This window comes from Haliotis asinina, chromosome 7 (genome assembly GCF_037392515.1).
Source record: "Haliotis asinina isolate JCU_RB_2024 chromosome 7, JCU_Hal_asi_v2, whole genome shotgun sequence".
In the NCBI taxonomy this organism is placed as follows: Eukaryota; Metazoa; Mollusca; class Gastropoda; order Lepetellida; family Haliotidae; genus Haliotis; species Haliotis asinina.
The window spans coordinates 52,289,769-52,310,146 of record NC_090286.1 but is presented as its reverse complement, the minus strand read 5'-3'; the positions used below and the strand labels follow the sequence as shown (position 1 = coordinate 52,310,146).

Here is a 20,378-nt window from a genome sequence, read left to right as displayed (position 1 = left end):
CATAGCTACTATTATGAAAAAAAATATTTTTACTAAAAAGGTTGGGCAAACCCTCATTCCTATCTATGCATATAGGTTTGCAACCTACCGGTCTGACACGAGAAATTTGGCTTGCTACGTGCCTGTTTTGTGTATGTACATGTATATGAAACTTTTCAAACTGTTTATGAAATGACATATTTAATGGAAACTCCAACGGATAATCCTAGGATAGATTTACACCTACGAGGTCAGATTTAGACAAAAAGAATATCATGATGATATATTCCCTTCCGTTAAAGGTGTATCTAATGTAACCTTTCCTCAGCCCCAAACACTTTTGTTTTGGACCGCATAGATGGTTTGGATGTAAACAACCATTCTGAAGGTTCCTAGAATAAAAATAACGTCTTTGACGTCTAGTTTCATGCAAGTAATATGTATCCGGTATTACTAAGCTTTCATGGGGTAAGTCAACGAGATTGTTTATTTACTTCCGTGTGTGGGACTTCCCACGAGGCGTGAAGGAAAACCTGTAGTTTTGAATTGCTTATTCAGTACTGAATTGCTTATTCAGTACAAGGCAGCAGGTTTTGTATTTTCTGTCCTTCAGCTCTTAACTATGATACATGCTCGCGTTTATTGATTGAACTGAATTTGCATAGATGTGGAACAATGAATTGGTTTGCTCCGCGAAAGACTAAATATAAATTGTGCAGTATGTCTGAACATGTTGAATAGGCTGTTTGGTTGTTTAACGCAGACATGTTACAGCTTACATCTGTCTGAGGATTAAAGATATAAATCCATACCTGGCGAGAGATAATTATCGATGGAGGAACAGTCCAGTCTAACGAAACAGAAAGATATTATGTAAATATATTTTTGGAAAACAATATGTGAATTTTGACATAGTGTGAGAAATGTTGAAACTGATACTGAATTCCGGTAGTGTAGATATTTATCATGCGCTAGATTTAACCGAACCTACATGCTTTCAAGAGTTAAAGGTTTGCCTGAAGAGGTGACCTCTTTTTATAACATGAACAATGCGTAGTAGAAACATATTTTTATGACTATAGTGATGATAATCCTGTGTTATGGTGCGAACAGGGTCATCATTAATTTGTGAAACTGACACGATTGTTTTCATTCACAAGTGAGCTATTCCTTTCACATCAGTGTTGTCAAAGTTAAACAAAGGCATGACAATATTGATCCCACGACACATTACCATGTAGATTGACTGCCAAAGAGGCAAGAAGACAATTTCTTACCAATTTTTGTCAGAGTGATCATAAGGGGCGTTGGCGTAGCCAAATTCAGTTATGAAACTTTTCAACAGCGCCCGTTTCAAACATCGGTTATTGGAATCATAGGCCTACATATTGATAATTATAACAATTATCATAATTTTTTCCTGGCCCACAGTGATCAGTTACTACCAACAGATCGTACATTTCATCAGTTTGGGTATCATTCATATTAACCTGACGTTTGTAATGCCCTTTTAACAAAAAAAAAATGTTTGGTGATTATATTGCGTTTACTTACGTCTAAATGAAGTTCACACATAGCGGACAGATTCGTTTTATTTTTTTTTCACCATTACGAATTTCAGTTGTAGTATGCCATTAACTGCTTAGTTAGAGGAGTGACATGCCATCAAAATTCAAATGATGTTCATATACCATTACACGCTATGTAGTTTAGTGTTGTCAAAATTACAAACTGAGAAGTATTTCAAAGGACAACATCGTAGCCGTTGCTATTTCCAGTTTGGTATTGACTGTGAGCTGCATTTATATGTAGCCTTCTTATTTGAAGCAAAGGGCAAAAGAGTGAGAGAATGTGGAGAATAACGCTTCATCTGAGGTTAATTACATCACTGCATTTGCAGAAGCCACAAGAAAAACAGAATTAGGGTTATCTCCCTCCACCGATTTGCATTCGCATAACATCGGTAATTTCCGCGGGATTCAATGTTATTCGAAATAACATTCCCGAATCGGCATTCTAACCCATTATTATTTTTAAATAGATACGTTTTCCTCCCTATATAATTTTCAAGTAATGATGAATATATGTACAAACTATATTTTATTTCGGGTAATAACCTCGTAGCTCATATTTCCTAACAAATATCAGTTTCCCCTCTACAGTGGATGTTGGCATCGTGATGATGTGACTCCCCGCTATACCGTCCGGTGGGTAGAAGCGTCGTTCGACTGTCATTCGCCCATTAGTATTTTTCGTTAACAGAGGACATATTGTGGGTAGTTTTATAGCATGCAATCATCCAAAAGTGATGGGAACTGGGAACTATGTCTAAATACGAAAAGGAGAATAAATTCACCACAGTGTCAGCACCAGAGGGGAAAATCAGTCACTGTGTTTACAGACTTGGCGATTAGATAATGCACAAATCAAGATGGAAAAGACCTCACATCAACAAAAGCAACAGCATCAAGAACGCAGGGATCTTTGACCTTTAGAAGGTGGAAAGCTAACTCCAGAATGTATTCACAATTTGCATTTATTCATGATTCTTCAGGCAATAGGATACATCGATGATAATGGGTTCATTGAAACTCATCACTTTGGAACATGAGGAGCCGATTAGACTCTTCGTTTGAGTTGAGTTTACAAGCTGAAATCCTTTCCTCTTTTGCTCCATCGTCGCCTTCAGTCTGTGAAACAGAGTATGATAACATTTCATTTATATCATGACAATTTTCATTAGCTCTATCGCAAGCTGAAAATAGTATTCTTATTTACGACGATGCCACCTAGATATAATCTAGGACTGCCACTGTATACATATGACCGCTCTATTCATTCAGTTGACAACGCGTACATTAAATATATGTTTTGAGATCTAGTGCAGTTGTCACACGAGTGGTAACTATGGTAACCAGCAACCAAACACATGTCATTGTCTTCCATTCCGATTGGATGAATGTTGTTTCACGCCTGCTGACAAGTAACAGTTACTTCGAATTCATGAACGCCGTGAAATGAAACCCATAAGAATAAACAGTAGAAAATGGTTTAAAAGAGGAAACTAATGGATTTGATGAATGCATATCATTGTATCTCAGCTGCGTGATGTCATTCACTGGATTATCTGCTACAGATTCAATTATAATATTTATTATACATCATATACATGGAATGTCGCAGAGTGTGGCGTAAACCAATAAACAAAGAAATAATGGTTAAGATGGCTCTCTGGGAAGCCCCATTTGACACACTAAATATGTGCAGTATTTTGACATTCTTGAGCCATAATTTATGTCTCGTAGCTGGTAAACGGCGTGTAATTAATTCAGCAATTGTGTGACCTGAGGTAGGCAGGTGGATTGTTTATGCATATCTCGGCATCACTGTTGAGCATATACGTACCTGATGAAGGTGAAACTGACAATAACGAAGGTAATTACTGCAGATAATACAGCAATCGCTGTTGGAAAATATGCGGATATTGTCCATCTGTCACTGAAGGCTGTTGTCGGCGTGGCAAAGTGTTGGTGTGGATCTGAAACAGGAACTATATAGTTCTCACACATTTCATTTGTTCAAATTAAACATATAGATACATGTGATATGAACTCTTAAGTTTTAGTTTTATATTGTACGCCACAATGAACAACGGATTTGGACTAAAAGTGTTTCACATCGTTAAAAATAGTATATAGTACACAGGTGACTTCAACATCAGAACCTGTGAAGATCCGGTTTAGAATTGATCTTCAGTAACCCATGTTTGTCGTAAGAGGTGACTAATGGGGCTGGGTGGTCAGGCTCGTTAACATGGTTGACACATGTCATGGGTTTCAAGTTGCGTATTTGGATGCTCATGCTGTTGATCACTGGATTGTCTAGTATAGACTTGATTATTTACAGACCTCCGCCATATAGCTTGAATATTGCTGAGTGAGGCGCAAAACTAAACGCACTCACCCACTCTTGTCAGTGCCTTACCTCGACTGCTGTGTGACTTGTTGCTGGTGTGAACAGTGCGTGTGTTGTTAACGTGTGTCTGACGTAATGCTACAGGCATGTCCTTTTGCTGCAGACTTAGGTCCATATTAACAGAGGAACTGTTCAAGCACACTCCAGTGTTTTTGGCACACTTGGAACATGGAAACAGACATCGTTCTAAGCATCCAGCTCCATAGAAACCTGCCCTGCATTGTCCTACACAATCTCCTGAGTATCTGTCACACTCAAGACACGGATACTTGCATCTTGTGTTACATGTTAACCCCCTCCACCCCAACACACACCCATCCGTACAGTTGATGGCTCGACCATTGGCCAGTAGGGTACACCGTCCTTTCAAGCAGTGTCCCCTACAGCTCCGTCTACAGTCAGGCCCATAGAAGCCGCTGATACAGTCAGTACATTCCTCGGGACATTGATTTTCGGGACAGTAGTTCTCACAGCCAGCCTTCAAGACTCGGCGAGCTTCAGACACGCACTTGGTGTCACCTTCAACATACGACAGTACACTATTGCTCTGCTAATCACGTTGCACTACATACATACGGTTCGGTGTTCATGCAAACAATATATTTTACCGGACGAATCTAACACAAGGACATATACAGAAACAATACAGTACTGTGTACATATACGAAACAGCAAAAGAAACGCAACTTTCCAAAAAAAAAAAGAAATTTCACAAACGTTTAAACCTTCATTTCTATGGGTTCTATTTAAAAACGTGACAAAACAAACCAACGTTGCCTTTCCTTTGCTGTTCAGTATATATTTATAATATGGCGCAAGTCTGTTTCAAATATCTTTCTTGTACTTGCCCTATATTTACTGAGATAGCAATAAATAACATACAAGCAAAAACATACTTCCGTTCACGTGTAACGTTTGCAAAAAAAAATGTAAATATTTCCGTGATATATTGCATGTCATGGCATTTGTTATAAAAATATAGTACACAGCCATTAATATGAAGTAAAATATTTATGTAAAAATATATTGGGCTATTTGTTTCTGTTTTTATATACAGAGTCCAGGGTTTAAACAGTTGGAATGAACAGCTGATATATATATTTATTGCTTATCACTTGATAACGTATAAATTAATTTAACGTTATACACTTTGGACGATTTTACTGACTGACCATGTCAATTCGTGGTCTAAACAAGTATTATACGTTCAAGCGGTGACCAAAAATATTGCCTCTAACAAAATTTAATATCATAGGGAGTCTGTCGCATCCACGACTCTACCCACTGAACTCAGTATCCCGTGTATAATTCGAGTTGTCTTATAAACAAAATGATCTTACCGTATTGGCTGAGCAGAATTACATTCACCAGAGTGATAATAATCAGACTTGCCACCGGGTTGTGTCTGTTATAGTCCATCTTGTCTGGAACAGAAAAAAACAAACATACTCCTTTGTGAATCAGATCTAAATTATTAATATATAAACTTTGCTGAAAAAGGGTGAGTGTTGAACATTGGGCTAAAAGTTGGTGTCAGGCATGCGCAGGTTCTTTTGCTGCTGGGTTCTTGACGGGCATTGTAAGAGGTCATTTAAAAAACAATACATATGTCACCTAAGATACATTGGTACAAATTATAATTCATTTAAAACAAACATCATTACAGAGTTATGATATCTAACACTTTCGTGAATGTATTTTAGAATAGTATTCAAAAGAGGAGTGTGGGTATCTGGTTTTAGCATTATTCCAGCTACATCACGGCTAGGTATAGCAGAAAAAAAAGCATTATTACTAGAACGAGGCTCTTATAACTTCAGCGTGACCAACGCTTTAACCACCAGCTTTGTATTGATTTTATTACATAATTAATGGCAGTTTACAATGTTACAGTGACATTAGTTACAGAATGGACTGCCCTGAAATAGACATTTATAATTACGTTTAGTAAGTCACTTGCCTCAAACATGCTTCACCGGATGTGTATTTCGTGTGCATGTTCCCCTCCAGTGATGCCTTCCAAAGTTGAAGATTCACAAACCACCCTAACAAACGCCAGTATCATCACTGAGCAGTGCAGCTGTGATCGTTGGCTGTGGTATAGGAGGCGGGGTAACGCATGTGCATGGCTTCACAGATAGCTTGTTTCCCCGGGAGAGCTAGATTTCTTGGAAAGCTATCATGACCTACTTCGCAAATACGCATAGCTGTGGTATGAACAAATGTCCCAAATATAAGTCTGGTCGGATGAATGTCATGTCCCTGATCCTGTGTGATAATAGGTACGTTCATTTTCTAAAGCGATGTGTATGCGTGCGTGTGTGTGTGAGCGCGTGCATTCGAGTATTTATCTGTCTGTGGTTAAGTAACTCTACAGATTAATCAGAATTCGTTGTGGTATATACAAAACGTTATGTAATGACTGACTGAACGTCCCCGGACACTTCCTAACCCTAGTCATGTTCACATACCTCACGCTACAATTACACATACTACACAACACATCTTTAACTTTAAGCACAGTACATGGTAGTATAGCAGTCTGAAATGTATATACATATACTGGGAACTCGTTAGGAAAATGCCATTTGTGTCTAAGGATCATAGGGTGAACATTAGGATCTCTCTTCCCAGTACAGCTGGAAAGACGACTCAAAGCCCTAACTGCGCAATACTCAAGTAAATGTGTACCGCCTGTGTGGAGCCCTCCGTTCAGCTCACTTACCTTATGGGTGAGTAGTGACATAGACGTTTGGTATATATGTCAGATAGAGTATTCAACGTCGTCACCGGGTGTTTTCAACGATGGAAATCACAAGACCTACTCTGTCCGCCATCAGAGGCGAAACCATTTTGTATCTACAGATCTGACCTAGTGTTTCTATTTTCAGATCGGGCATTTTGCCCTGAATGAGTATGTACTACACAGTGGATGGGAGGTTGTAATACATAAATCGTCGCAGATCACATCAATCGTGCTACCTTGATGTTGATATAGGTGAGTAAGCAACTAATTTAAAGTATATATATATATTCAGTACCAACAGCATGTAAGGTATTCAAGCAAGAATTTTAGTTGTATGATTTGGTATATTCAAAATTAACATGTTGAGATGCATTTGAGAAATAACAAGGAAGAATTCGGGATGTGTGACGTGTGATTTTCAGTATACGCATGTGTGGGGTACTAGATAAAAAACGAACAGGGAATACAGTGTCTGAGACACGACAAAGGGGAAATGTCGTACTGTAAATTGTAACATTCAGTTTGCACAGGGTCTAAGGTATTTGAAACGCAACAAAGAAAATACAGACATATGGCTTGTAGTATTCAGTATACTGTGGTTGTGAGGAATTTAATAAACACCAAAAGAGATTATTAATACAACTGTAAATAGTAATTTTCAGTATACACAGCAGTGTCTAAAGTATTTGAGAAAATATGTAATGTCAGTGAAGAATAATACCGGGTTTAGAATATCTTCAGAAAGATATTCCGGTTGGTGAAAATGTAAAGCAGTAGTGAAAACTATAATTACAAAAATGAAAATCAGTGTTCACGCAGTATGGCCACTGGAAGGGAAATATTGTCTTGCCTACTGTCACAATCCGACATTCACAAATTCTACCTATATATGGAAGGTTTGCTTTGCCTGCATCCGTATAGTAGTACTTCAGTCATGTAACGAAGACATGTAAACAAACAAGTCTATGAAAAGATAAGATGAAGAAAAGAATATGATTTTTAAAATTCATTATACACGTTTTGTGATGTATTTGTAAATGAAAAAGAACGAAATATTGCAAATCATTTTCGTAATATTCAGTCTACGTAGGCTGTGAGGTATATGATAAGTAATAAGAAACAAACATAAAAGTATGAATTGTAATATTCAGCATACACAGGGTGTGAGGCATCCGAGAAACAACAAAAAGGAAACATGGAAGTATGATCTGTGATACCCAGTTTAAACAGGGTGTGAGGCATCCGAGAAACAGCGAAAAAGAAACATAGAAGTATGATCTGTGATACCCAGTTTAAACAGGGTGTAAGGCATTTGAGAGAGAGATCGAATATAGTACTGTAACTTATAATAGATAGTCTACACAGGGTATGAGACATTTGAGATACAAAACAGATGGAACAACAATGTAACTTGCAATAGTCAGTCTACAGAGATTGTGAGACATTTGAGAAACAACACAGGGAAAATATAGCAATGTGACAATATTCAGTCGTCAGTGTATGTGAGACATTTTAGGTTCCAACATAGAGTATAGCAATGTGACTTTTAAGTTTTATTTGTTTTAGTAAAGACAGGGTGTGAGGCACTTCAGAAAAAACACAGTCGGAATATAGCAATGTGACTGTTTGTATTCAGTCTACACAGGATGTGAGACATTCGGTACACAATGAGAATTATTTTAATTATTAGTAATGTGACTTGCAATATTCAGTCTCCACTGGGTGTGAGACATTTGAGATACAACTCAGTGAATATAGTAAAGTGACTGTAAGTATTCACTCTACACAGGATGTGAGACTACACAGAGTTCTTGAGAAACAGCAGGAGAGTATAACTATGTGAACTGTAATATTCAGATTAAATATAGATAATCTATTATGTTTACCCATGTGACTACTTGTTCTGATCAGAGTAACCCATGAAGGAAAAGAGACACACATACGGCCAAACAAGCTGTCACGTGAGGGCCACTCCTTCCCCGTTACGCTGTCAGAGAGGCGAGATATAGGGTAGAGGATTCGAGAGTGAAGTGATCTACAGTTTGCGAGCGAGGATACTTGATGTTCTTTCTTGGCTCTAGCACGCAAAGTAAGAAAATCCTACCATACAGTGCAGATAACGTTTGACAATGTATTATGGAAAAGGGAAGCGGAATCTCATTTTGATTCCGGTCGTTGTGCCTCGTTATGATACCATGTACTGGTGACGTATGTTATTTTTCAACCTGACCGTCATAGACATGGCCATGGTCATTCTAGATCTATATATCGAGACAGATGTATGTGCGATATTTAAGGATTTGTGGATTTATCGAAGGATGGCTGTCACAAATTGTATAAAATCGCTTTGCGTAAATCCCGCGTACGAATACATCCGTTATGAATACCGCTGCATTGTGTTGCAAGTTATTGCTAACTGTTGCAGTAAGCGAGGCCTAGGTGACATCAGCGAGATTGTTACTTAGGGTATGTGATGTGTGTAAAATTTATCATGGCCAGATTTGTATTCTATTCTTCTGTGAGCGGATGTTTCATGAAATAAATATTATTTGTGATGTTAAAGTTAGTGTCTATATCGATAGTGTCTAAATTCAAGTCTACTGCTCTACAATGTTTTTCTCTTCTATATAAGAATAGGGATGCAAAAGTAGAAATAGGTTCCATGTTCACACTGACCCTGTCGATGCCAAAGATGACAAATTGTGAAAATATATATATATAGTCTTACACAGATATTAATGGCAAGTTTATTTTACGTTTATGCCCAGCATACACAATTAAAGCGCAGCATGCAATTCCAGGGCATGGAAAACGTCTCACCTCATTTCATTGACACAGATATTTGCTTAGGTACTAGTATATTTTACATCGTTTGAAGACAGAGTTGTTTTATACATATATGGATTATAATATATTCAGATACAAGTGTCTCATGTTCTCATTGGAGTAAATAATGTTCACCATCTATCCCTAATGCACTTTGGTAACACTTAACTGCCCCCATTGTTCAATTCCAACCTTAGCCACGTTTATAGTCATGATGACATATTAAGCGTTCTTATATCTGTTAGAGAAAGTGGATACTGCTCATAGTGCCCATATCTCAATTTAACACCAATTTAACTGCCATACAATATATTGAGCATTTTATTGTCAAAACCTCTAAACTCGAAATTGCAAAATATACCAGGGGGTGCACGATTTGGCTGTTTCCTTATCTATAATATTTGTTCAATCGAGAAACGATTCACCTAGAAAAACAATGTCATCCTGTCAGACTCCAAATCATCACTTCAAGCCCTGTCCTCTTATACTCCATCAGAGTATTATCATCAAACCTAGGCAATTACTGGAAAAGAAACGAAATAGAAGATGAAATAGCCAAAACTGCATCAATGAATGGTCCAGTTAACAAGCACATACCCAGGGTTTCCTCCTTAAAAAACAACAGAAATAATGCACGGACAACTATTGTGAAAACGCTGACGGAAAGGAAAAAGAGGATTTTTATAAAAAATGAACTCACAATGAGTTACAGGAACGCCGCCGGCATAAAACACTAAACGTACTATAGTTCTCGCATTCCATTTGTTGTTGTTGTTGTTGTTGTTGTTGTTGTTGTTGTTGTTGTTGTTGTCTTTGACAAGTCGTTGTCAAAAAGTGTAGGGGTCAAAACGCACCCCTGTCTGACACCAGAGTTGATGTCAATCTATTAGCAGAGATGTCATTAATACATATACGAAACCTTGCATCCATTGTGTACTGTTGCTTACACTCGATCGATTGATGGTGTGTGTATATAAATGCTATATATTTATTTGTGAAAGCATAATTGCTTGTAGTGGATTTTTCAGTACATCTTTTCATTGCCAAAATGACCTATAGGAGGTAGCTATGAACGGCATGAAGTTATATATTAATTCGTTATGAATGTTTCAAATTACTTAATAGTATTGATAGTCAAAATGATGGCATTAGTGCTTAACATCAGTGCTTTAATCTTCCATGTAACTGATAACATGCCTTGGTACGTCCGTACCATGACCATATGACCATTCACCTGCTGTACACATGTAGCATGTTGATACACACTGATATAGTTCAGGATTTTACAAACAGGGGAGAGAGAGAGAGAGTCAGGCTGTTGGTTTGAGATCCTTTGTTCGTGACTGATGTTCCCCAAGATATTTGACGTTTGCATGGAGCTGCCAGACAACTATAATGTTTTGGGTTATAAAAATTAAATAGAAATTTAAAATAAGTGTGAACATTTACCTTGAACATTTCTGGCGATGCGTTTAAACGTTACATTCTGATCATCAAAACACTTCCCTGCTTAATCTTTTAGTCTGTCTACTTGAGTCTTTGTTCTCTTGCCGCGTGGCGGGGTTCTCATGCGTGTCTCTTGTTACCAGATATTGTAAAAGGGAATGCAGCTGACTCACTGCTGTAGGGAGTTGGCAATAAGGGGTTGTAATAAGGGGTGCAGTGGATGGGTGGTGTTTTCTTTTTAAGAAGGGCTAGTGATAGTGGTTGGATGAAATGAAGGGTTGAATGTGTGTACCTGTGAGAATCTGATGTCATTAATGTACCCTTCATTAAGAAATATTATTAAGGTTATTGAGTACGAGAATATGGTTTTGCGTCGCTTTTAACAAATATTCTAGCAATATTCCAGCAATATGTCAGATAGCTATGATGTAGAGGCATCAGCGTTTGGAGAGACTTTCACTAAAGCAGTTTCCTGTCGGATATTATTCCATATGTAACCACAAAACAGCCCAAAACAATCGTTACAAAAAGCAGGAAATGGTAACATATATATAGTGATAAGTCACTGTCATATTTGGTGGGCCGGCGAAATGTTATAATTCGAAGATACCGATGTTTATAACCAACAACGAATATTCTTTCAGTTAAACAATATACAACTCAAAAGAGCTGAGAATTTTTCAAATGACGTTAGTGATACCATATTAACTAATCGGTACTTTGTAAATTGTCTAAATTTTTTCGGGGTTTATGTGTCGAGCCTTTACCACACGTGTGTTCAATATTCAGTCACCGTGATGACTGTATCTGATTTATTAACACCACACCTGTGGTCATGCCGTTTGCGCCGATTGATGCTCTTGATATCAGTCACTAGTCTTTTGGACATCTGTGTTTCTATACTCACATCCTTGTAAGGCTGATTAACTTGAGAAACATTAATTCATAGTCATAATGACATATTCAACGCTGACCGGTTTGTAAGGGGGTGTCTCATATGTTTCAAACACGTATTTTTAGGTCAAGGATACTCGTTCTACTTTAGAAATATTACATTTTGACGCAGCGTAAGTGTAAGTTAGAATTATAAAAGTTTCGGAGCAACCTTTAAAAAAGACAATATTCGCTATTGTTATTCTAGTTAGACCATTTCCTTTCAAGTGCAGTGTCAGAGGTGTTAGTGTTTGAATCGTAACATTGTAGCAAGGCTGAGTCTTTCAGATTATCCGAACACTGTAACATTATCGTACATCCTTCATATGTACACGGAAATATAATTAAATCACCTAACTGCATCGTATATATGTATGTGTGTATTTGGCTGTGTATGTATGTATGTATGTATGTATGTATGTATGTATGTATGTGTGTGTGTGTGTGTGTGTGTGTGTGTGTGTGTGTGTGTGTGTGTATGTATGGATGGATGGATGGATCGAACGCACGAACGCACGCACGCACGCACGCACGCACGAACGCACGCACGCACGCACGTACGTATGTATGTTTGTATTTGTGTAGGTAGGTAGGTAGGTAGGTAGGTGTTATCCATCCTCCGCTGAACTCTATTTTCTTTGTTTTTGCAGGAGCATGATGGGACATCTACCTGTTCTACTTTGCTTTCTCCCACTGCTGACGCTTACCAGTGAGTACGAGAGCTTGCTGTCACATTTGTCGTTTATTGGGCTGAAACTATATCGGACATAATTTATGTTTAATTTACAATTAACTTGCCACCACCTTTCTGATATCTCCACATTGGACATCCACATGTGGAATTTAATTCTTCTGGGTGTTGTAAGTAAACCTGATACACTCGTGAATTAGGGTTATCTGTGGACCAACAGTACAGATAATAATGATTTATTTGGGTGGCATTCTAGAAGTGGTGGTGTAGAGATGACAAAACGTTATGGATGATGAGAAATAAAGAAGCTGACCATCCATATTTATTTAATGCACGCTCATAGTACGCTCTTCCTGTTTTCAGGCCTCAGTACTGCTCAGTCTTGCAAGAGATTTGGACTGAACTGCTATGCTTGCAATGAAACACAATGTACCATATGTGATGATGGTTACTGCGGTTCAAATTGCACTAGAAATTGCACTGGCTACTGCAGCAGCGCCTGCCACAAACCTAACTGCTCTTGTAAAGAATGTCTTGATGGATACTATGGGGATAACTGTTCTTCTGCTTGTTCTGGAAGATGCTACAAGACACCCGAAAGTCCGAGTGTACTATGTCACAGAAATGGGACGTGTACAGAAGGTTGTAAATACGGATTTTGTTCACCAAACACGACCTGCAGCACACGTTGCAGTAATTGTATAGATGATGATTGTGACTCTTATACATGTAAGTGTCGCAAAGGTGTAGAAACGCCCAAAGATCCATCAGCTGACTGTGGAAAGTGTAGAAATCAAACATGCAAGAGAGGTGTGTGCATTGGCTGTGAAGATGGGTACCATGGAGAGCACTGTGAGAAACAGTGCACCGACTGTGACATTTGTTATCAACTTGACGGAAAATGTATACCATGTAACAGTGAGTATTGTACAGTCTCTGATGACATATTACACAATCTATTTATAACAATTTTGTGCAGGACACTTTCAGTTGTTAACTTCGGTTATGCTTTTGCATAACAAAAAGATAAATGAAGAATGGTTATTGGCAGGAGTTGATCACTATATTTGCTTATGTTCAAAGATGTTATATCCACTCTGGTTTTGATCATTCCTTTTGTTTGCCGGTAATACAAAAATGGCCAACTTCAGAATACAAATGTCATAAGCAAAGTTACTGTATACACGTCATTTGATTGGTCTTTACAGCGTATATGTGTCTGATATATATACTAACTGTGCATCGCATAAAAGTGCATAAAATTATAACACTAATTAGGATGTAGCAAAGCACTTTGTATGAACGTTGGAACTGTATCGCGATTGGAACGTGCACTTGTGCACAATAAACTTTTATACTTTGTGTATGCTTTCTGATACCTAGCTCTGAATGTTGTGGAAATCATGTAAATTTCAACCTAAACTGCGCGTACGCCATGCCACTGCTCCGGACTTCCAGTTTGACTGCTCGAATCATTTAATTATAACGTTTCACACTCATAGGACGCTTTTCCTTTTTTCAGGCCTTAGTAATGTTCAGTCTTGTAAGGAGAGATTTGGCGATAACTGCTATGCTTGTAAAGAAGAATGTACTGAATGCAATGCGAGTTATTGCGGTTTGGTTTGCGCTGAGAACTGCACTGGATCCTGTAAATATGGCTGCCACAAACTAAATTGTTCATGTATAGCATGCGCTGATGGATACCGAGGAGATAATTGTTCATCTCCTTGTTCTCGAAGATGCTACAAGGTAGCCGAAAGTCCGAGTCCACTATGTCAAAGAAATGGGACGTGTTCAGACGGTTGTAAATATGGATTTTGTTTACCAAACACAAACTGTAGCACACGTTGCCGTAATTGTGTCGATGATGATTGTGACCCTTATACTTGTAAGTGTCGCCAATTTGTAGAAACGCCCAAGGTTGCACCAGCTGACTGTGAAAAATGTAGAGATCAAACATGCAAGAGAGGTGTGTGCATTGGCTGTGAGGAAGGTTACCACGGTGAGCACTGTGACAAAAGCTGCCCCAGCTGTGATATTTGTCATCAAAATGATGGAAAATGTATACCACAAAACAGTGAGTATTGGGCATATTCTGTTAACAGTTTACATAACTCATGTTTATGTAAATTTTACTTGTGTATGTCTCATGATGAACATCTGATGATTTCTAAGTGCCTCATTCAAATGTTCACTGCCATTATGCTGTTTGCGACCCAATCTTTTTCGGAAGATAATGGCGACTGATGCTTCGCTGAGTTGACGTCTATATTTCCTTATGTTCTAGCATGTTATCAGTATTTTCTCTTCGTTGTTGACATTTTTCTTATTCCCGTCAATGTAGTACACACATAGTCAGAATAAAAACACTGTGAAGTAAGTATAATACTGGAAAGCACAGTATTGTTACATTTCCTGTCTTCATTATGCAATTCCATTTAGAAAAGCATGTCTCGGGATTGGGCTTTCTCTGTAACACAGATTCCAATACACTCTTCGTGATGCACCTAGTGGCAAGCTTGATTGAGGGAGTGAGTTAATATGTATAATGTTAAATCAGAAATATTTCAGCCAGATCGTGACGAGAATTTTAATAAAATATGAATATGTTAGGAAGAAGAAATCTGATATCGATGGACAGTAGAATCGCTAGTACTAGATTATCACAGGTAAAAAATATCAATTTAAAAGAATATAGCATTGACCAAGAACACATTGTGAAAATGGACAATAGATCGACAGGAACTGGAGGTATATTTCCACATTAGGGACGACGTTACTAACTGAGCTCTTGGTATTATTAGCCAGTGGCATTTCAGAAAGTCGTTAGAATATTAAGTGTGGTCGTTGGGATTACACTTTCACAGTAAAGTAAGGTTTTAGAACTTCTTAATTCAGTTCCATTGGGTTGCGAACTGACATTCTCGTGTCACGCCTTTGGCTTCTTTCATACATGTCGTGTAAAGCCTCTGAAGCTGATCTGATCTGAACCCCTTGAAGCATCTGTGGCAAGAACTGAATACTGTATGCTGCTGCCAACATATTCCACAGACACCTGCTCAGCTGCGCACACCGCTGGGGAATGAGTAGGATTGTTACAGGACAGAATCCTTTCTCTTATTTAGCCTTTGTACACGCAGTGTAGATGGGTAATTAGGGGTGATCACTCCACGTACTGTCCTCATCATCGAACGTGTCACCAGACAATTAGATTTGTCATTATATCTACAGAACATGCGACACTAGACCAAGTTTCATCCTTGTATCAACAGTAAAAGTATTACTGCTAAGCATATGCCTTTCTAGGGGTGTTAGTGGTGGAAGAACAGTGTTTGTGTGTACATTTACCTGTATGCTCCCTAACATCTAACTTGGTTAAAACAGTGAAGGAATGTGCCATTTCTAGGGATAAAAACGTACTTAAATCAACCACGTCTGTAACTCTGTTTTCGTGAAGGGTGTCTCTATTTTTCAAACGGTTCGCTTCACTGACATTTAAAGATTGCTTTAATGTGAATGGATGTGACATTGTATATCTTTTGTTACATTCCCACAAGGTGTGAAAATGATTTTGACTGAATGCTTATATTGTTGGATTTAAATGGAATGACATTCTGTTTCCTTTTATCCATCTTGTAAATACATTTTTCATTTATTCCAGAACGCTTCTTGGCTTGGTGTTGGTCATACGCAGGACTTGCAACTTTGGCTTGCATAGTGTTTGGAGTTCTATTCCTATGGTACTATCTCAAACACCGACATAGGTATGACATCCCGCGACCGCACTGATAATTCCACAGTATGTCAACGCATGGCAGATTCCATCCATAGCCTCTTGGTCCACTTACTGACACGCACAGGGGACTGACGTTTTCATGCAAATGAAAACTCAAAAGGGGTGAAGCACGCTACAACAAAGTGTCAGATCTCCCAGCTGATTGGCAAGGACAAGTACACCAATACTTAAAGAACTAATATTCTAGTGTTGTAGAATTCTGGGATAATGGAATAATATGGAATGCTTTGTAGGCGAGTGACACTGAAACTAAGCCAGCAGTACCTCTTGTCCCCGACCTCCTTGGTTGTTCACTCATCCATTTACTACATGCCAGTTTCATAAGGATACTGCTTTGACATGTAGGATACTGACATTCAAAGAGTGAGTGAGTGAGTGAGTGAGAAATATTACAGCCATAATGATAGTATCGTAACACAGTTGCACAGAAATGTATTGTAAAGATTTCTTTACATACATTTCAGTGTAGAGACTGTTTAACATGAACTTGTTTACTAAATACGTACAACTGGTCTGCATTTTTGCATCCATGGAGGTCCAATAATTAAAATATTTTGTTAATATTTAAAGCTTATTTCCATTTAAATAATTTTCTGTCAAAAGTGTAAACAATCTTTACTTTTGGCCAGTAAACTGCCACTACCCTGTGGCCTTAACCTTCATGACAGGACTAGCTATGAATGACGAGCATTATCGGCCGAAGGGATATAACTTTCGTTGACTTAAGACTATATGTTAAGATGCAGCGGCTACAAACTTTCCGAGTCCCGAGCTGGTATTCGAACGAATGACTTTCTGATCCGAAGCCGGACGCCTTGTCCACATGACTAAAGAGGTTAACCCCACCAGCAAGCTGACATGGTTTTCTTTCCATTAACGTTGCTGAAGGCTGCTGAAACAAGCTGTATTCTGACGTAATTGTGCGATGTAATTTTGACTGATAGTTCCAGAAAGACACAAGAGAACATGAAGGCGTACTGCTGGTATTAATACGGGTCTTCGAGTGTTCTTTATTCTGTAACCACTTGAAAGATTTGTGTAGTCTTGTCATTATGATGTAATCCACCAGGACATTGTCTGTTTTGGCGATTTATGCAACCTCTGCGACCAGAACCTAATGTGATGTTAATCCATACTTTAAGCTGAATATTTATTAGTGAATACACGGACTGACACTCCAGGATTTTGAACATCTTCCTCTGAACAAAAAAGCCTCAAAATGGGATGGATTATCAATGAACAGAAACTCGATGTTCAGCTAGTGTTCAGTTTCGTGAATGTGACGAGGTATCTCAGCTCTCAAACCAACAAATGATGATTCATATATACGTGCCCTCCATAGATGGTTCCATTTTCGCTCAACCATTTGGCATCGTAAAAGAATTAATTTATGTCAGGTTTGAGTTACCAAGTTAGGCCTCAATTAATTTTGCAGGCATGTAATTAAATCTAATGAAATGACTTACGTGGTATTTGGCATGAATAGGCCAAATTTTCCCTATTGCTTTTTTTCTCTGTTGTTGCCCAAAGTAGGTTTATAGATAGCAGCTAGTCTGTCGTGCCTTAATATTATATTGTGTATATGCTGGTAGTTATGTAGTTGTATTACATGCTATATATCTAAATTTATGTGTGTGAAAGTTCTTAAGATGTTATGAGATCGTATGTGTAAAATTTTGTAAATGGGTGTGTATGTGTGTGTTTACGATGTTTAATATGTATATATTGAGAGAGAAAGCGGAGAAATTGTAGTATATTACCAAGGTACTAATAAAATGTTGAGTGTGGATTTATTTACTTTTCTTTTTTGGTGGAAACAAATTGACATAGCAGATATCACTACCTCTGGACGTGACAGTCTCCAGAAGGCTTGTGGTCTAAAAGTGGCTGAGATTTAGTAGAAGACACATGTACCATCAATATCACAAATGTACTATCAACATCACCTATTTATCATCAATATCACATATTTATCATCATTATCACACATTTAGTATCAATATCACATTTGGCGACGACTGGTCTCGCCAGTGACACAAGGCACTACCGTTTTAGGAACCTTATCACAGCCTTCAGTTTCAGTGGTTTACAGAAACATAGACAAAATGCTATCTTGCAGATCATATAACAGTTCTAGTAGAAGGCATTGCCATAATATACACATTCTGATTTCTTTGTTCACTTAAGGGAACATCTTCCCAATGTAAATGATGCAGGCTACATTGGGTGTATTGAACCGCCATGTGTTAGGTTGATCCATATGAGAGATTAGATGCAGGGGGTATTGTGAACTAAACAATACCTGTCATTCCAAAGATGCAATTTCCTCAGAATATTTCGACAAAGCATTTAAAGTATGTAAATATTTAAATGACGCTGTAAAATTAGTCAAAACAGTTTGTCATAGTTACATACTATTAAGTTTGAGATACATGAGAAGGTTTATGTGAAAATGCCGTTGTGTTACTTTTATGTGTGGAGTGTACGTTGGTTTAGAAGAAAATGTTTTGGTCCTTTAGTATTTCTTAATAAATATAGCGGTTGGGCTTGCAGTCGTATACGCTTGTCGGGATTACCTCCCTTTGACAGTTTGTTGTTAGATGTTCTCAGAATACATGTTGATCACCAGTCGTCTACTTTTACTTCTCACTACATTTTTATATACTCCTTACAAGCGTTTTTTTTAAATTCTCATTATATTTTTCATTATATTTTCTGAAATTGCAAATCATGGAATGATGTGAGAGAAAGGTGAAACATGTGAATTCACGATTAACAAAATGGAATGATATGGTACTGAGCAATAATTATCAATCACCATAAGCATGTACCTGTGAAGCAGTCGTACAAAATGAGCTGCCCTGATGGAGCAAAATGTTAACATTAAAGTTCAAATCAGTTTGAACAGAGAAGCAATGTTCAGTAACGAGTGTGACCTCATGAGCACGAAATCAGTGAGTGAGGGAGTAGTTTTACGCAATATTCTAGCTATATAGTGGCGGTCTGTAAATAATCGAGTCTGGACCAGACAACCCAGTTGTCAACAGCATGAGCATCGATCTGCGCAATTGGGAACCGATGACGTGTCAACCAAGTCAGCGAGCCTGATCACCTCACGACCTTGCGAGTCGCCTCTTAGGACAAGCATACAGTCGCCTTTTATGGCAAGCAAAGGTTGCTGAAGGCCTATTCTACCCCGGACCTTAACGGGCACGAACTGAACATTTAAAGTTGCTGTTGTGGAATGTCCTGTGTTTTCCCCTGTAACGCCTGTTGAAGTTCATCCAGCGTCTTGGGGTGAACATGGAGACCGTAAACGCGACCTCCGATTATGTGCCAAGCATGGTCAAAGGGAGTAGGATCAGGTGACCTTGCAGGCAAGTTCATATGTGCGATGTTTATCTTCACACCCTCATTACCAACTCTTTATCGGGCATTATCATCCACAAAAATGAAGTTAGGACCCTCTTGTTGATCAGAGGAATGATCACAGGTATGTATATACCGATCAGACTGAATGCGTCGAATGTGGAGAAAATTCAGGCCATACAGATAGTATATACAATAGTGGTACGAGATATCTTTTGACGAAAGCCTCTGTAAGGCTTTATTTATGAAATATAGCTTTAATAGGAGCCTTAAAATTTGTAGGGCACCATGAGTTTCACCAACATTTTGACATTTGGTGCCAAAACAGGTATACAGCAAACTATTTGCATTTCCAGAAAAAATAGCAGTCAAACCAACGTTCGAAAATAAGGGCTTGCGAAAAGCGGTGGCATACTACCTCCTATTGGAAAATACCATGGGAAGCAATGTTCTACCGGATATTGCTCGAGTAGACTATCTATGTGGCAATCCCGGCAAAACAAATCTCCAACCCCTAGAAGGTCTACCTACATTTGTGAATGATATCTACATGTTAAGTTATCTTCAGTGAAAGGATTGTGTCTATAGAAAAGGAGTACCATCAGATAGAAAGGAAT

The 20,378-nt window shown here is 38.2% G+C and overlaps 2 protein-coding genes across 8 annotated transcripts; one reads left to right on the top strand and one right to left on the bottom strand.

Annotated features, from left to right (window-relative positions):
* Positions 1 to 2,497: 2,497 nt before the first annotated feature.
* Positions 2,498 to 11,037, bottom strand: LOC137290257 (angiopoietin-1 receptor-like). 5 transcript variants are annotated; one of them, XM_067821033.1, is made up of 6 exons: positions 8,644 to 8,889; positions 5,915 to 6,161; positions 5,295 to 5,378; positions 3,964 to 4,473; positions 3,385 to 3,517; positions 2,498 to 2,669 (listed from the first exon to the last, which is right to left on the bottom strand). In XM_067821033.1, the coding sequence occupies exons 3-6, from the start codon at positions 5,371 to 5,373 to the stop codon at positions 2,516 to 2,518; spliced, it is 876 nt and encodes a 291-aa protein (XP_067677134.1). In that variant the 5' UTR covers positions 5,374 to 5,378; positions 5,915 to 6,161; positions 8,644 to 8,889; the 3' UTR covers positions 2,498 to 2,515. The 5 variants fall into 5 exon arrangements, with proteins under 5 accessions (XP_067677134.1, XP_067677133.1, XP_067677135.1 ...); XM_067821032.1 differs by lacking the exons at positions 5,915 to 6,161; positions 8,644 to 8,889 and adding an exon at positions 10,976 to 11,037 and having other exon boundaries at positions 3,385 to 3,529; XM_067821034.1 differs by lacking the exons at positions 5,915 to 6,161; positions 8,644 to 8,889 and adding an exon at positions 6,680 to 6,862.
* LOC137290251 (multiple epidermal growth factor-like domains protein 10) lies at positions 6,863 to 18,181 on the top strand. 3 transcript variants are annotated; one of them, XM_067821016.1, is made up of 5 exons: positions 6,863 to 6,952; positions 12,556 to 12,614; positions 12,960 to 13,514; positions 14,119 to 14,673; positions 16,258 to 18,181. In XM_067821016.1, exons 2-5 carry the CDS (start codon positions 12,560 to 12,562, stop codon positions 16,383 to 16,385), a joined length of 1,293 nt encoding a protein of 430 aa, XP_067677117.1. In that variant the 5' UTR covers positions 6,863 to 6,952; positions 12,556 to 12,559; the 3' UTR covers positions 16,386 to 18,181. The 3 variants fall into 3 exon arrangements, with proteins under 3 accessions (XP_067677117.1, XP_067677116.1, XP_067677118.1); XM_067821015.1 differs by lacking the exon at positions 6,863 to 6,952 and adding an exon at positions 8,700 to 8,789; XM_067821017.1 differs by lacking the exon at positions 6,863 to 6,952 and adding an exon at positions 8,700 to 8,789 and having other exon boundaries at positions 14,506 to 14,673; positions 16,258 to 18,179.
* The last annotated feature ends 2,197 nt before the right edge of the window (positions 18,182 to 20,378 follow it).

What these genes read in the sequence shown, in the direction of transcription:
- LOC137290257 (XM_067821032.1), bottom strand. Translation starts at nt 5,373, where the DNA reads ATGGACTATAACAGACACAACCCGGTGGCAAGTCTGATTATTATCACT. An exon ending in CAAGTCACACAGCAGTCGAG is followed by an intron (nt 3,530 to 3,963) that starts GTAAGGCACTGA and finishes AGAACTATATAG; the next exon opens with TTCCTGTTTCAGATCCACAC. An exon ending in GTCAGTTTCACCTTCATCAG is followed by an intron (nt 2,670 to 3,384) that starts GTACGTATATGC and finishes TCTGTTTCACAG; the next exon opens with ACTGAAGGCGACGATGGAGC.
- LOC137290251 (XM_067821016.1), top strand. Translation starts at nt 12,560, where the DNA reads ATGATGGGACATCTACCTGTTCTACTTTGCTTTCTCCCACTGCTGACG. An exon ending in AAAATGTATACCATGTAACA is followed by an intron (nt 13,515 to 14,118) that starts GTGAGTATTGTA and finishes TCCTTTTTTCAG; the next exon opens with GCCTTAGTAATGTTCAGTCT. An exon ending in AAAATGTATACCACAAAACA is followed by an intron (nt 14,674 to 16,257) that starts GTGAGTATTGGG and finishes CATTTATTCCAG; the next exon opens with AACGCTTCTTGGCTTGGTGT.